This window comes from Mustela nivalis (assembly GCF_964662115.1).
Source record: "Mustela nivalis genome assembly, chromosome: 16".
NCBI classification, from domain to species: domain Eukaryota; kingdom Metazoa; phylum Chordata; class Mammalia; order Carnivora; family Mustelidae; genus Mustela; species Mustela nivalis.
Window position 1 is genome coordinate 54116566 of NC_139035.1, and position 15328 is coordinate 54131893.

At 37.9% G+C, this 15328-nt stretch overlaps 1 protein-coding gene across 1 annotated transcript in view; it reads right to left on the reverse strand.

The window, feature by feature from the left end:
* Positions 1–15328, reverse strand: part of USH2A (usherin) — a gene marked incomplete at its 5' end in the record, with an annotated part of 618561 nt that overhangs the window by 304937 nt on the left and 298296 nt on the right. The window contains 2 exons of the mRNA XM_082703057.1: positions 275–437; positions 5099–5250. Of these exons, the coding sequence (XP_082559183.1) occupies positions 275–437; positions 5099–5250 (315 nt within the window). The remainder of the gene's footprint in view (positions 1–274; positions 438–5098; positions 5251–15328) is intronic.

Here is a 15328-nt window from a genome sequence, read left to right on the forward strand (position 1 = left end):
GTGGTGGTGGTGGTGGGGAGGGGGGGCTGCAGGGTTCCTGAGCCGGTGGGTCAGGTCGGGAAGCACCGAGAACATTCCCCGCCCTACAGTGTGCGCTCGGGGGGGGGGGGGGGGTGGGGGGGGGCACGCAACGAGAACCGCCGCTCTCACTCCTCAAGATGGGCTATTTCTAGGGGAAATAAAGGAATGCCAATCTGTCGCTCCAAGGAAGATTTCAAAAGCAAATAAACTGTCTTGTCACATTCGTGCAGTTTAAAAAGTGTCAACGCGTTACCTGGGTCGGCATAGAACGTCCCGGTGACGAGGACTGAGTATGTTAAGCGTCCGTTCGGGTGAAAAGGCGCGTCCCACCTCACGCGGGCTTCTCGGGAGCCCCGTGTTTCGGCAGACACGGCCACTGTTCCTTCAGGAGGAGCTTCCAGAGTTCGATTTTCCACCTGCGAGGGTAAAAAGATTTATGTTTGGTTTTGCAAATACAATAAGTGCGCGCTCCACTCGGAGCGTCGTCTTTCTTCAAAGAATCTCTTTTGCTGTGAAGTAAACTCTTTTGACAGCAGCATCTTGTATGAATACTTCATTTTGTCAGCGGGATCAAAGCGGACCTCGTGTGGTCTTCGTCCTGCTGTTCCCGCTCAGGGTTTGAGCTCCTGACCGAGGCGCTTGCTTGCGACTGTGATGGTGCCTATGGGTGTGCGTATCCACAGACTCTTTCCAGGACTGCTTAAAAACAACTTTTAAGGGATTGCAAAAGAGAAGGAAATGCACAAGGTCTGTTTTCATAAGTTTCTGACTGAAGCGGTAGGCTTCCGGGCTCTGCGAGAAAGGCTCTTCGGCTGGCTGCTGGCCTGCCAGCGGGCATGCGCATGCGCGCACGTGCACGCACACGTACACACACGCACAAGGACGCGCACGCGCACGCACACGCACACGCACAGACTTCGCCTCGCGCTGTTGCTACCAGGAACGTAAGGGCGGTATCATGCCAGACAGACGTCAAGAAATAAAGGTACCTACGTGAGCCTATCCCTAAGGTTGAATTACAAAAAGAGTTGAGATTTTTCATTAATAGAGTGTTAATGAACCTATGCAGAAAAGAGCAAAAGATGAAGGACTCTGAAAAAAGATGTAATTCCTAACCACACAGAGGCTAGGAAGATTTTAGTGGCTAAATGCATAAAATGACTAAGTGACCAGAGGATGGTCAAAGTGGAAAGAAAGCAGAATGGGGCTCAGGATAGTCAGCATCTTCTAGTAACTGGCTTAAATTTGTTCACTAATCACCACAAACTCCTAAGCATCCTTGTAAGTGTTTGACCTTTTAGGATGTATTGAATATGTTGATAATTTTGACCTTATTCTTAAAGCAGAGGCTCATGCCTCATCACTAGAAGGTGATCAAACACGAAATCCTTAGGCAGGCAAATATTCTCAATTATGAAACCTTCATTTGTTAGGGCGAAGACACTTTCCCAATTATGAAAATAAATGTGAAAAAGACAGAGTGTTAATTTTTAATAAGTATGAGGTCACGACATGTTTTATTTTCATCTGAGAAAGACTATGGGGTTCTTTAGATCTATAACTCCTCATTTTTTTTTTTTTAGTCTAATAACTATGTACCAAAAAATGATAAAGAAACTTGACTGGAAAAATATCAATTCATCATTTTAATATTTCATAACAATGCAGTTGGTTCCATTATGTCTATGTATATAATTCAAATTATTGCATAGGAAATGATTTTAAAGCATTCCAAATAAAATGAGATTCAAAAAGTTGAAGAATTAAGGGCAATTCCAGATAATTATATTAGTATGCTCAAATATCTGGTTAACTCAAAGTGATATATTTTAAAAATTTCCTTCAGTAGCTGGATAAATACCTCAGTTTTTACTCTACATGAAATTTGGCAGTTGTATTATTTTGCCTCAACTCGGTCTTTTATTAAAAAAAAAAATTACCTCCTTGTTTATCTATCTTGTCTTAAAAAGAATGTTAGGGAAAAGGCATTCTGGAAGGCTGGAAACCTCCCCTGACACAGAAAATAAAGTGTTTTGAGAATAAATGTGCCATGAAAACATATAAACATTTTAATAAAATTTTCATCTTTAATAAAACTCTTATCATGTACCAGAAATCTTTGCATAAATATTTCACTGAAAATTTTACATCAATCCTGTTTAAAATGGGCATTATTTTCCTTTTGTAAGAGTTGAAAAATCTAAGGCATAGTAGAATAAGTATGTTTGCCAAGGAGGCACGAGGAATAATAGCAGGTTTAAGGTAGATTTCCCATTTAGGATTTTCTTGACAACTGCATATTGCCCTGAAGATTTAGATGTCTTATATAATAAATTTTTTTCTTTGGAAAAAACAAATGTGAAAAGGTGATATGTGTATAGGTGTGTTTACGTGTACAAACATGCATCACCAAGAACCCAAAGCAGCTTTTTAACTATATCCCATGGCAGTGACCTATAGTTTCACATTTCATCCTTAAGAGGCTCCTTAGAGAATTGAATCCAATGAATGCTCCAAGGCCAGACACAGTCATAAAATTCCCAATCTTAGACTCTACCAGTGTTATCTAACATTAGCTAAGTGGAAAAAAACAAACAAAAAGCAGAGTGATTATCCTATGGACATATTCAGTGCATCATATTATAATAACAAAATGTGAAGGGTTTCTCTCTAATATAACTCACAATAGAATTGAAAGCAAGGATAGCTCTTAAAAAGTTATTTTCTGTTGCATTTTCTGTTAATTTTTCATTATTTCAAACACTTATAAAACTTCAATTACTAGATTAAATTTGGCAATGCATATTAGCATCATAAAATTAGGATCAAAGGCATTATAAATTGTTTTTAACACTGGAATTTCTTTAAAAGCCAAATACGTTGTATAAATTGAATGAGAACTGAACAAACCACAAAAAAAAAAATCTTTTTTTCAGATGGGTACAGAGTAATTCTTACCAAATCACAAAAACAGGTAATAAACCGGTAGGGGTAAAAACAGAACATACTGAGCTAATACTACATTAAAATGGTAAAAATGTGGAAAATATGTATGCATTTTTATTTTTAAAACACTCTATTTTATCAAACTTGTCCTTTTTACTCTTTTATCCACTTTATTATTTCAGCTTGCCAGTTTTGAGGGTGAACCATACCACATTCAGGAACAGATCATATTTGTCACAGAGAAAACAGAGAATAGTATTTCCCTGCATGCATGAAAAAGATGTAAAATAAACAGGCTTCTCTTTCCAAAAACCAAGAATTATCATTAAAAATGTTGTTAGGCGAACAAAAAAATAGACTCACAAAAAATTTATTTTTCAATTTCTGCCAGCAAAAGATCTAAAAACAGAAATCATGAATTTTTTGTTTCAATGAAATGCTTGTTGTAACACTGCATTAGATAAAGAATACCCTTAAGGGATGTGTGTATCTGAATCTGGACTATCATTCATGACTACGGTAGATATCCTGGGTGATTTAAAATATTCAGATATGTAATCTCTTAAGGGAATACTGTAATTGGTACAAAAATATTTTAGAAATCAATTGAAAACTGTAGGTTTTAACTTCTTGGTAGCACAGAGTTGACTTGTTCTAAATAAAGACATTGTTGTTCAATCCCAGTGATTAGAGATGGATCATTGACTTGGGAAAAGCGTTTGCATACTGAGCACAGGATAAAGAAAAGTACCAAGGGGAGAAAATAACCATGCTTGATGTCAGGACTGAGTCTAGAATGTACGAGGCCATGGCAGAGCAGCTTTTACAATACAATTCTGTTTTCTCCCTTCCCGTCAGGGCACTGTGGCATTTGATTTCTTAAAGTTAACATCGCCTACTATCTTATCTGCACAAGACACAGATCAATAACCGTGTCCCCCTTGTTTCAAGTTGCCAGAACATCAAGAGACAGTGTGGGAGCCAATTTAGTAGCCAGAACCATGTGCTGTTTATATTTTTGAAAGAGTCTAGGTTTCAAGCTCATGTGAAGTGTTCTCATGTTTCTTTGCTTTTTCTTTTGAATGGAGAAGAGCTGGCCTCTTGCCATTCCTGCTTTTAAGAGTAAGTAATCGTCAGAGGGTCTGAGCTATAAAATACTTAATGGCAGTAAAGACTACAGCTCAGCTCCACCAAAAGATGATGTTAGCAGCTTGGAAAGCAACCAACTTCTGAAACGAAATGGAAGGTGTGATCAAAAATAAGGAAGCAAAAATGAAACTGTAGAGCTGTTTTCCAAGGTAATATTTATATAATACACTTTCCAGTGAAGACAGAGTGCATTAAAATGATAGAGCATTAGCAAACATTGCCAAAAAATATCTAAAAGTAATGAGCATTTCCCTTAAAAGAAGCGAAATCTAATTAAGAAAAATGTACAAAAATAAAATCTGATGTTTTGAAGCTAACGAATGTCATGCTGGTCTATGACAATTATACACTATTGAGTTTTAAAAATTATATTAAAAAATAAAAAGCATGATTTGTCAATCTTTTAACTGCTAATGAAATACACACCATAGATTTCTGAAATGTGGATATCAAAAGCATGCAGTTTTAAATACTGTTCTTATGAAACTGTATCATACTGATGATATAAATCTATTTTATTCTATTAGATGAGACAAGTTCAAACTTCTGATTGACTGACATACTTTCTGGGCATCTGTGTTGCCCTACTGTGGCAATCATGGACTTTCAATTGTTTTCACTTTTTAATCATAAATTACTTAGTTGTTGAGCCCATTATTAGAAAGAAAAACATCCACTTGAAATAAATATGTAACTAAACTAAACAAAATCGAATGTCCTTCTGCTAACCCAGCCAACTTACCTTGAAAAATTTCAGTGAAATACAGATTCTGTCCTTCACTAGACCTATGCACAGTCTTGAAATTTATATTGAATATAAACTCTTCCTAAGTCTTAAATAAAATTTTATAAAAAGAAAATCTCCCATCCTGCTTGAAAGCCTAGCTGTGCACAGAGTGAGTCACCACCATTTACTTCTTCCTTGATATTCACTGTCATCTGACATCAGATACATTCCCAGAATGTAAATGTGCATACTCACCAGTGGGCCCAGAGCACAACCTTTGGCCGTGCATGCTTGGACTCGGAAGGAATGTAAGCTCCAAGGAGCAAATCCATAAGCATGACAGCTGAGTTCTGAGGAATTGTGAATTAATATACCATCCAGATATAGTCCATAGCTTGTGATAACACCTGGGAAGATAATAATGGACCTTTAGCATGACTACCAGACAACAGCAAAGAATGTCTTAAGAAAGCAAGCACTTCTTGATATGATTTCTAATTTCATGGAATTACTGAATCACAGTATCTGATACTTTCCCCAGTCTAAACCCTATCTCTTTCCAAAGGATAAAACAGGCATTAAACCCCTAAATATCAAACTGTTAAGCTAATTAGTACAGAGACAGAAATAGAACCCAAGAGCCCCAGTATGAGACTCTTCATATTACATCATGTGAAGAGCTATCATTTGTGTTCCAGATAAAACATGAATAAATTAAGTACACTTATAATTTGTATTGCATTCTAAAGTGATATCCTTAGTAGATGTGCTCTAGAAGTCAAATGTCCTTATTTGTTAGGGCATTATACATTACTCAGGATGTATCAGGCACTGTTCTAAGCACCTGTTGTGTGTGAACTCCTTTTTAACCCTCTCCTAGCAGCACCACCAGAACAGAGGCAATATCATTATGATCATTTCATAGATGAAGAAATTCAGGCAAGACAGATTAGGTAACTTGCTCCAAATCACATAGCTGGCCTGTGCCGGAGTCAGAATTTGAACCTAGGAGGTCTGACTCTAGAACCCATGTTCTCAACCACAATATTACATAACCTAACCATAAACACCTTAATACAAATTGCACAAAGAGTAGTCATGAGACACTCACGAATGGGTTAGAGAAACTGTGATTTACTGGTTTTAATGATCAACTAAAATTTATTTCAGAAGGAAGTTTATGTGTCTTTTCATGAAATCAACTAGTAGAGATATGTGAAATTAAATAGTTGTTGAATATGGTCATTTGAATTATGTAGTCAAAATATTTTTATTAAAAGGAAGTCAGAGATCTGTGTTCCCTGGAATTACGGAATCCCCAAATTGATCAAGCATTGAGAAGTAAAACTTTGCTTACATACTAAATTAGAACTTCTTTCAAAGTGAAATTAAGTTCACAGTGGCTGTTTAATTGCCTCTCTGTAGGATCCCCAAGGCAATCTTGACTCTTCCTTACCTGTGTATTTCTAGACTTAACACCATGCCTAAAACATAGTAGGTACTACATGTATATTGATTGAATGGATAAATTAATGAACACACAGCAGAATAAAGATATCAGCATCCAATCTAGAGGGAAAATGTAAGGCTATAGAAAAAAGAGATAACTCTCTACCTGAAGTATGAAAAGAGACTTGGTAAAAAGATGATATTCAAGAATAGCTCAGAGATAGATTTGGAGAAGGAACGAGTCTTGAAAGAGGCTCTAGCACAGTCAAGGTTGTCAAGGAATTCAGCTGGCTTCCAAGAGGCCTGTCTCAGCCTAGGAACTCCAAATTTGGTCTCATTAATGTCTTAAAGGAAGATCAAACCTTCACCCATCATTGCATTAGGGATAGCATTCTTGGTGGGACCAAGGACATCAGGAGCTTTTTCCCGAGTGTCTCTTTCTCCTGGGAGGAAATCGCTCCCTTCCAGAATCTGCTCACAATGTTTGGCATCACCATCACCTGCAAATTTATAGAATGCTGCCCTCATTTTCAGGATATCCTTTACAAGACTGCTTTGGATTTAAAAATCAGTTCATAGCAAAACAAGTAGGGAGTGAGTTACTGTCATAACAGTTACTCATCTAATAATATACTTCGTCAACCCATAGCCTAAGAGATTGCTGGAACAGCCTCCTAAAGCCCGCATTACAGCTGAGGCTGGGTGATGACGCCTGAGGGTTCGTACATGATTTGAGCCAGGGTTTTCTACAGTGAAAAATGTGGAAATGGGGATCAAGAGAAGGTAGGCAGAGTGCTTCCTCTTACTATTACACTTAATAACCTACATAAAATATGTTTGCATTCTCCAGCCACAAAGAGGAATACTTAGCTATGGGCTGCACGCAGGTTACCGCTAAATTAGAAACAGAATATTACCCGGCAATTTGGGATCCTCATGCAACTAAATCAACAGGCAAAAAAGAAAAAAAAAGTTACTGTGTGGAAGGAGAAATTGGCTTCCTGGGGCTGACACTAAGCGCACACACCCTTCAGTCATGAAGGTTTGAGTTACCTTTCTAGGTCAAGATTCTAAAACAGATGAGCTGCTGGCTGAGGGCAAAGGGAAGAGGTTATAAATGTCAACTGTGGCCTTAAACTAGTTACGGAAATGAGAATTGTAGGTGTTACTTCATGTTTTATTATGTTCATATTACATAAAGATTTGTATAGAATAACTAATTTTCTCCTCTCCTTTTCCCTGCTGATTTGTATGAAGAAAGTTAACGGGTATTAATTTTATCTTAGTTTTTATGTTGCAGGATTTCTAGGTCGGTCGTGTCTAAACTCAAGGCGCCATGAACCCAGGTGGACTACAATGACAGAGGGTGAGAGCTTCTTCCTTGTATAAAGCAGAGTAGGGTGTTAGGCGGAAGCATGCAGTGATTATTGCTGGTCATGGAAAGTAGTGGAAGCCAGAGGAGCATGCCCGGGTGCTGAATCATCTGGTCATTCATCCGGTTCATCTGCCCACAGCCCCACATCCGCAGGTCTACAGTCTGCGCTGGGCTTGACAAGCCATCCTCTGTATTTGCAGCCCTCTGACTTGCCGGCTTCCTCTTGGATTTCTCCAGTAGGAGGCACTGCAAGCTGGGCAGAAACAGGAAGACAGAAAATATCCAACTTGTAGCTCTAAGCGCTGAGGCTTTTGCTGACTGTTGAGAAGTCAGCAGAGGGACAAAGCAGCTGTGGCCTCAAGCAGTGTCGGCAGCAGAAATGCCTCTTCTGCATTTCCAGCTTCTTCAGTAGTGGACTCTAGGTGGCCCTTTAGCTTGGGCTGGGGCAGTACCTCCTGATGGTTCAAGCACCAAATCAGCAAATCCAGCAACTAACAACAGCTGAGGCCGACTCAGAAGCCAAGGACCAGGGAAGTTAGCAGCGCTCTGACAATCACCATTTTTGTTTCTACAGCCCTTCCAACACATTTGTAATCAACTCTTTATATTAAACACAGTCTGTCTTACAATCCTAGCACATTTTCTGTTTCACTAGTTAGATCTTGGTCAGTACATCCTTTAGGATTAAAGCTGTTTTTTATTTGAACGAGCTAATATTTCTTATTTATTAATTTTTTGAGCTAGTGTTTTTTAAACAAAGCTACTACTTGGACTTATTTTCCTTGATTAGGATAACGTTGTATAGCTTATCTTTTAAGAGCAGGTCTATTTCCCTCATTTCCAAATTTTGGGGTAACAGTATTTTACTGTCATGTAGCCCTTTGGCTACACCAAAAAGGTACAACTGTCACCTTTCTCCTTTATTCTAGTATGACCATCTCTGATAATTCTGAGAATACTTACAGAAAGTATTTGGTTTAATGCCATTTAATAATCAACACACAAAAGCACAGATGAATTAAAACTAAGAAATGAAAGATATATAATGTAAAACTAAATAGTCACAAGAAATTTAAGAGAAGAAAAAATGGATAAAATCACAGTAATAATCATGATAAGAAATTATGATGTGCCAGGCCCTCAGCTAAGCAATCTTTTAATCCTCAAAAAAAAAAAAAAAAAAAAATCTTATGTGCAAATAACATGTTGGAGAAGCTCTTAAAGAAATTGTAAGACCCTCAAAATGCTATCTACTTGACCTGCTTTTCAACAATGACATAGAAAGTACCCAAATCAATATTTGGGTACATAATTGGGAAACAGAGAATTTCTTTTATGCTAGGATTATGTGCATAATATCTCATTTATCTGACATATTGGGAAATGACACATTTCATAGAAGTTAATTTTCTTTATAACTAAATCTCATTCCTTAAGTACAAACTTTTAAGAATTTTAACCAATTTTAGAGGAAATCTTTCCAGCAAGGACTCCACAGTACTCACCTGCCTTCCCACACAGACTATAATGAATATAATTGAATCATCTTGTGATGACTCAAACCATGCATTATGGACACCAAAGAGTATATTCTCTAATTCAGTAGACCCTCAGGGACCAATGAGATCTAGGATACTTACCCAGCTTTTACCCTTCACATCCTCAGTGGCTACACTTAATCCATTCTTATGTCTGCTTTTTGAGTTCTCCTTCCTCCCTCAGTGACAGTCTCTCAACAGTTTCTTCTTTGTTTTGTCTACCTGACTTAAGCAAGTCAACCTCTAGCAAGCAATGCTAAGAAACTAGATAACCGTGACATCCGGAACTAGGTATAAAGAAATAACAGACAGTTGCTAAGAGAAGGGCTTTGAGCAAGATGAGTGCATGGCAAATGAGCTGAGAATAAAACTAAATGAGATTTGTGACAGTTTATTCAACTGCTCAGAAACTTTTTAGTATGTAGGATGCATCTGAATGAAAAGGTGGGTGAAACTCAAGTCCAGCTTTCACACGAGTGAGCACGCACACATGCACTCATGCACGCGTACCTACAGAGTAACCCAGCGTTCTGTAAGTAACCACTATTTGACAGCACTTGTGGGAAGAACTAAAAGGTCAATTATAGATCTAAACTGTAGAATCCAAGTGTACACTGGGTAAGTGTCATCTAGCTTTAAGTCATATTGGACTCTCTCCTCTCCTCTGCCTTCCCCACCATACCAAGTCCATCACCAAGTCACACAGACTGTACATTCCCAACTGATCGTCACCCATCACCATACTCATGGCCACCTAGTCCATTCTGCCATCATCTCCTATCCAAGAATAATAGCCACCCTCATGTTTTGATGCATTATTCATGTTTCCATACAATTCATTCTTTATACTACAGACAGAGGGCCATTTTTCAAAATGCATATCCAAAAATGCCACATGCAGTCAGTGATCAGTCAGACCTTTGCTGAGTACTAGCAAGATGAGAATTCCCCATCCCATGATTGGGAAGCTGGGGTCAACGTGAGCATGTTGTAAAGCTGGAACAGACTCATGATGTTGATCTCTCTGGGTCTTCTGCCTTTAGCTCCAGGTCTCAACAGCTAGTCACCAGGTCTCAAGGTCACGCCAAAGTGGGATGCCATCATGGTTTAGAGCTGGTGCCTACATCTGCCACAAAAAGGAGCCTGAGACAAGTGCAAGTATTTCCTTTGATCTGGTTTGGGCAAGGCCATTAGCGATATAATCCATGTTAAGGACATATGGTCAAACTGCCTGGCAAATTGGTGGACAATAAGAGATACCATTTGAAAATAACAATCCATTTCTTACCAAGATAGGCAGGCAGATGTCATAACTTCTCACTAACAGACTTTTTAATGTAAATTAATTAGTATTATATAAAATATTGTATAATTCAGTTCCAAAAACATACATTTAGCAATTAAGTCTCAAATATGTATTAAGACAACAATTTTAATTGAGCTCAGATTTCTAAAGTATATAACAAAAACTAATGAATTTCCAGTGCACATTTTAAGTGAAGCTTAAGGAGGCACTTTCCTTCTTTAAGTAGGAGTACAAGACATATATGAATAGGTTTGAAAAAAAGTTAAATGTAAAGTTCTAAAAATGCTGTGTGTTTTTGACATTTTGAACACTTTATTATTATAAAATGTACTGAGCACTCATGTTGAGTCAGACAATAGGCAATATGCTTGATATGAATTATTTCCATTAACATTAACAACATCAAGAAATAAGAAGTGTTATTTGCCTTATTACTGAGTTAGGGGAACGGACTCTTAGGCTAAGCTGTTTTCCAGGGTCAAATAAATATCAACTCCGGCTTGGAGCCTGGCAATCTCATCTCCCTACCACCACCGCTCCTCTTCTTCATCTCCAGCCTAACTTTCTCTGCTAAAGTAGGAATTCCGCTCAAATAAGCACTGACAAACCCATCCTGGCCCCACAAGCAATTAAGTTGAGCATAACAAAAACTTAGTGTGTATCTACCAGAAGTCAATTCCTGAAAGCTACTATGCTTGGTACTTTGGGGAATAGAAACAATAAGAAATAATATCAGCCTTTATGGAAGTAAAAGAAGGGCTAAACACAGGTCTAATTAAACAATTGAAGAGCTAAATAAAAGTGATAAGCACCACAAAAATTTTATGCTCAACAAATGGTATAGACATACAAGAGCTTCTAGCAAGGGGCAATCACTCTGCCTTAAGTAAGTCCTGAAAGCTTTTTAGAGCAGCTGGGGTTTCTGTACAAAGCAGCTGGGTCTTCCATAAAAGGCAAAATGTGAAAAGGCCATGTCTCAGGAAGATGTTCCTTGTGGGGAAATGACATTTACCAATGCCTGGAAGCAAGAAAATGCAAGGTATAATAAAGACATCCAGAATAGATCCGTATTCTGTTGTTATTGTTGTAACTGGTGAAAGCCTAATAGAAAATGAGCCTTCAAACAGATGTTCAGACCTTGAATGCCACACCAAGGGTTGGGGATTTTATGATGCACAGGAGAACTATGGATATTTTTTGCGTATTGACCAGGGGTTAAAATAAACATGGTATTTAGAAGAATTAATCTAGAGTCACAGTTGCAATAGACTGGAGTAGGGAAGACCACAGATGTAGGGAAAAGGGCAGCTGAAAATATCAAAAGGAAAAAAAAATTTTTTTGAAAGCCTCCTTTTCCTGAATATACAGTAATGAGTTGTGATTGAGAGAGGGATGTGGGAATGCCATATTGCAGTGGTAGTATGGAATTCTAAAAGAGAAATAGCTTTAACAGTTTTATATATTTTCTCTTCTTTAATAAAATAAATTTATAATGCTAGAGCTGTGGTTAGGGTTAGAGTACAGCATCGTGTCATAGGTCACTATGCAGGCAAGAGAAGGGTCTATCCACCTTAGAGAGGGTTTGTGAGGGCGGGTGCGAATAATTTCCAAAAGCCCACTACCAAAGAACTAACTTACCTTTCGTCTACTGGTTTCAAAGGGGACTGTTTTTCAATTGGGGGATTAAAAAAAAGTCACACCCCTGTTTTGCATCTTGACTGTATCAGTGTCAAAATCATAGTTGTGATCATGTACTATAGTTTTAAAAGTATCCTGGGGGAGCTGGAAAGGGTCAACGAGATCTCTCTTCATGATTTCTTACAACTGCATGTGAATTTGTAACTATCTCAACATGTAACATTTCATTAAAATGCAAAACAAATACTGTTCCATAGGAAAGCACGCAAAGTAAGAGGAGGCAAACGCTTGAAAGTCAAAGGACCTTTATGCTGAAAAATTAACAGTATTCATGTTTTAGATCAGATGCCATCAATTCTCAGGAAAAACTCTTGAAAGCAAAAAAAAGTTTCAGTTTCCCTTTACAGAGGAGAAAAACAAGTTGGAGAAAGACTGAATAACACAGTCAATGCCAGACAGAAAGTGTCGGAGCTACGGGATGGTGTAACATGCAGAAACATTCAGGTTCAACAGTGCACAGACCATTACACTCTCTAACTTCCACGCACCTATTTCTTCTATATTTTTTAAATTACGTGATAAAACATAACATAGAAAAATACATAAAATATGTTATATCTCAAAGACAAATGAAAAAGTGGAAAGCCATGTAACCATCACCAAGGTTAAAAAATAAAATATTGCTAGCACCCCACAAATTTTCAGCACCCCATGAACCTTTTATGTGTCTTCCCTCATTCCAGCTCTTTCTCTTCCTCACAGACAGCTGTGTTAACTTCTAAAGAATGATTTGTTGCTTTTCTATTTAGGAATGCATCCATAAACAATATAATTAAGCTTGGTGAATTTTTAAATTTTATGCTAATAGAATCATATAGTTTGGGGAGGAGGCACCTGGGTGGCTCAGTCGGATGGGCTTCCAACTCCTGATCTCAGCTGGGGTCTTGATCTTGGGCTCATGGGCTTCTGCCCTGCATTATGCTCCACGCTGGGCGTGGCGTGAAACCTACTTGAAAAAAAGATATTTTTGCTTCTTTTCTTGTTCACCATAATAAGCATGAATCCTGTCTGTCTGGTTGAGGGTGATCACACTTCACTCATTTCCATTGCTGTATTGTATTCCTGCACAATACAATTCATTCATTTATTCTACTGTTGACATTTGAATTGTTTCCTTGTTCTGTCTCTTTCGTCACTGTTGTCTCTTATCATTTTTGTACTCGTGTCCTGAGGCAGACGTGAAGTTTACTAGCACATAGGTCCTGGAGTGAAACTGTTGGAATATATTTAATTTTGCTAGACAACACCCAACCGTTTTTCAAAGTGCACCAATTCCCACAATGAGTCCTCATTGTTCCATATCCCCAAAAAGACCTTGTATAACTCACAGTTTTAAACTGTGCCAGTATTATATGTGGTAAAATGGTACCTTTTTTGGTATTATTTTTTATTTCCAGCTTATGAAAGAGGTTGAGCACATGTCCTTATGTTCATTAGCTATTTGCTTTTTGTTCTTTTGTGAAATGCTTTTTCAGATATTTCCCCAGTTTATTATTATTCTTCTAACAACATCTAGAATATGTTATCATTGACAAAGTGTGTTGGAAAATAATAAATGAAGTAAAGAGTTTGGGTTTCATTTCTTCTAAGTTTAAGTTTATATACTTTAAAACATTTTATCAAACTATAGATGACAGTTGATCTTATATTAGTTTCAAGTATACAATGTAATGATATGACAGTTCTATACATTACCCAATGCTCACCATGGTAAGTGTAGCTACCATCTGTCACTATACAATGCTATTACAATTATTATTGGCTACATTCCCTCCCCAGTTTATTCCTGATTCGTAAGAATACTTTAAGTATTCCAAATACTAGCCTTCTGAAAGTTACGTGTGTTATAAATGTTATATCCCACTCTCTTACTTATCTGTTTAGGCACTTTGTTTACAGCACATTTTGGTGAAAGAAGAGTTTGTAGTTTTATTCTCCCTTTTACCATTTTGAATTTACCTATTTGCCCAAAAGTCTCCTTTATATGATATTAAAATAGCTACCCCAACTTTCTTTTCTTCTCTTATCCTTTCTTTCCACAGTTTGGGTTGCTTTTGTTTGAGAAGAAAGGGGTTGGCAGCTAGTTCAGGGGTTTTTTTTTGTCAGTCTTCAGGACTCCTGAGGAACTACATGTTGGCTGTATCCTCACAGCCAACACTAACTCAAGATAAATGAGAATCCATCTGAGGACTGTGTACCTGAGCAAGCCCCTGACATCACTGTTGACATTGTTTATGAGTAAATGGTTAGCTGGTATTGATGAGAGCTACATCAAAGAATGGACACGAGTCAGGTACCAGGTAGACTTGGGGGGGATGGAAGAGCTGTGATTTCATCCAATGTCATTTGATTAAGCTTTTAGAAAAAAGGAGGGAGAGCCCACAGCCTTTCTCTCATGACCACACACTTTTACAACTTAGGAAGCTCACATTTTCCAAACTTTTTTTTTTTTTCCTTATCAATAAAATGGGGGTCATATTCCTTGCCCTGGTGGCCTGACATAGTTAATGTGAAAATCAAATGAGTGAGCATATATGCAAGTACCTTAGGAATCAAGTGTGATGCATATAAGAGGAATGAACTTAGAGCTGTGCCTTCCTTCACATGTAAATTAAAGCCTTATTTGCTGTGAAAATCTTGCCTTAGACCATCTCTTCCTATGCTCACCTGTGTCATGTACTGCATATCTCTTGTAAAACATAAATTGCCCATCTCTTGGAAGCACGTTGTAGACAGGTCTGTATTCCCTACTTGTATGCTCTGTCATCACCCAGCAGTTTCCTATGTGTGTGCTAACTATTTAAGATTGCTCTCTACCCCAATCAAGTCCAGAGAGCACAGTGTGGAAAAACAGAACAGGTACTTCCCAAGTGCTGTCAAATACTTTTTGAAAAAAGAAATCTGCTGGATTAAGTGGATTTGGTTTTCAGTAGTTATCTGATTCCTCAGTAAACACTTATGGAATACCTACTCTGTGCCAGACATTGTGTTTCAAGCTGGAAATACCCAGAACAGTCCTGGTTCCTGCATTCATAAAACTTCCAATCTAAGTGAGAAGGAAGACTAAGTGGATTATGTATTAAAAGAGAACCAGATGGAAAAGAAGGAAAAATGGTAGT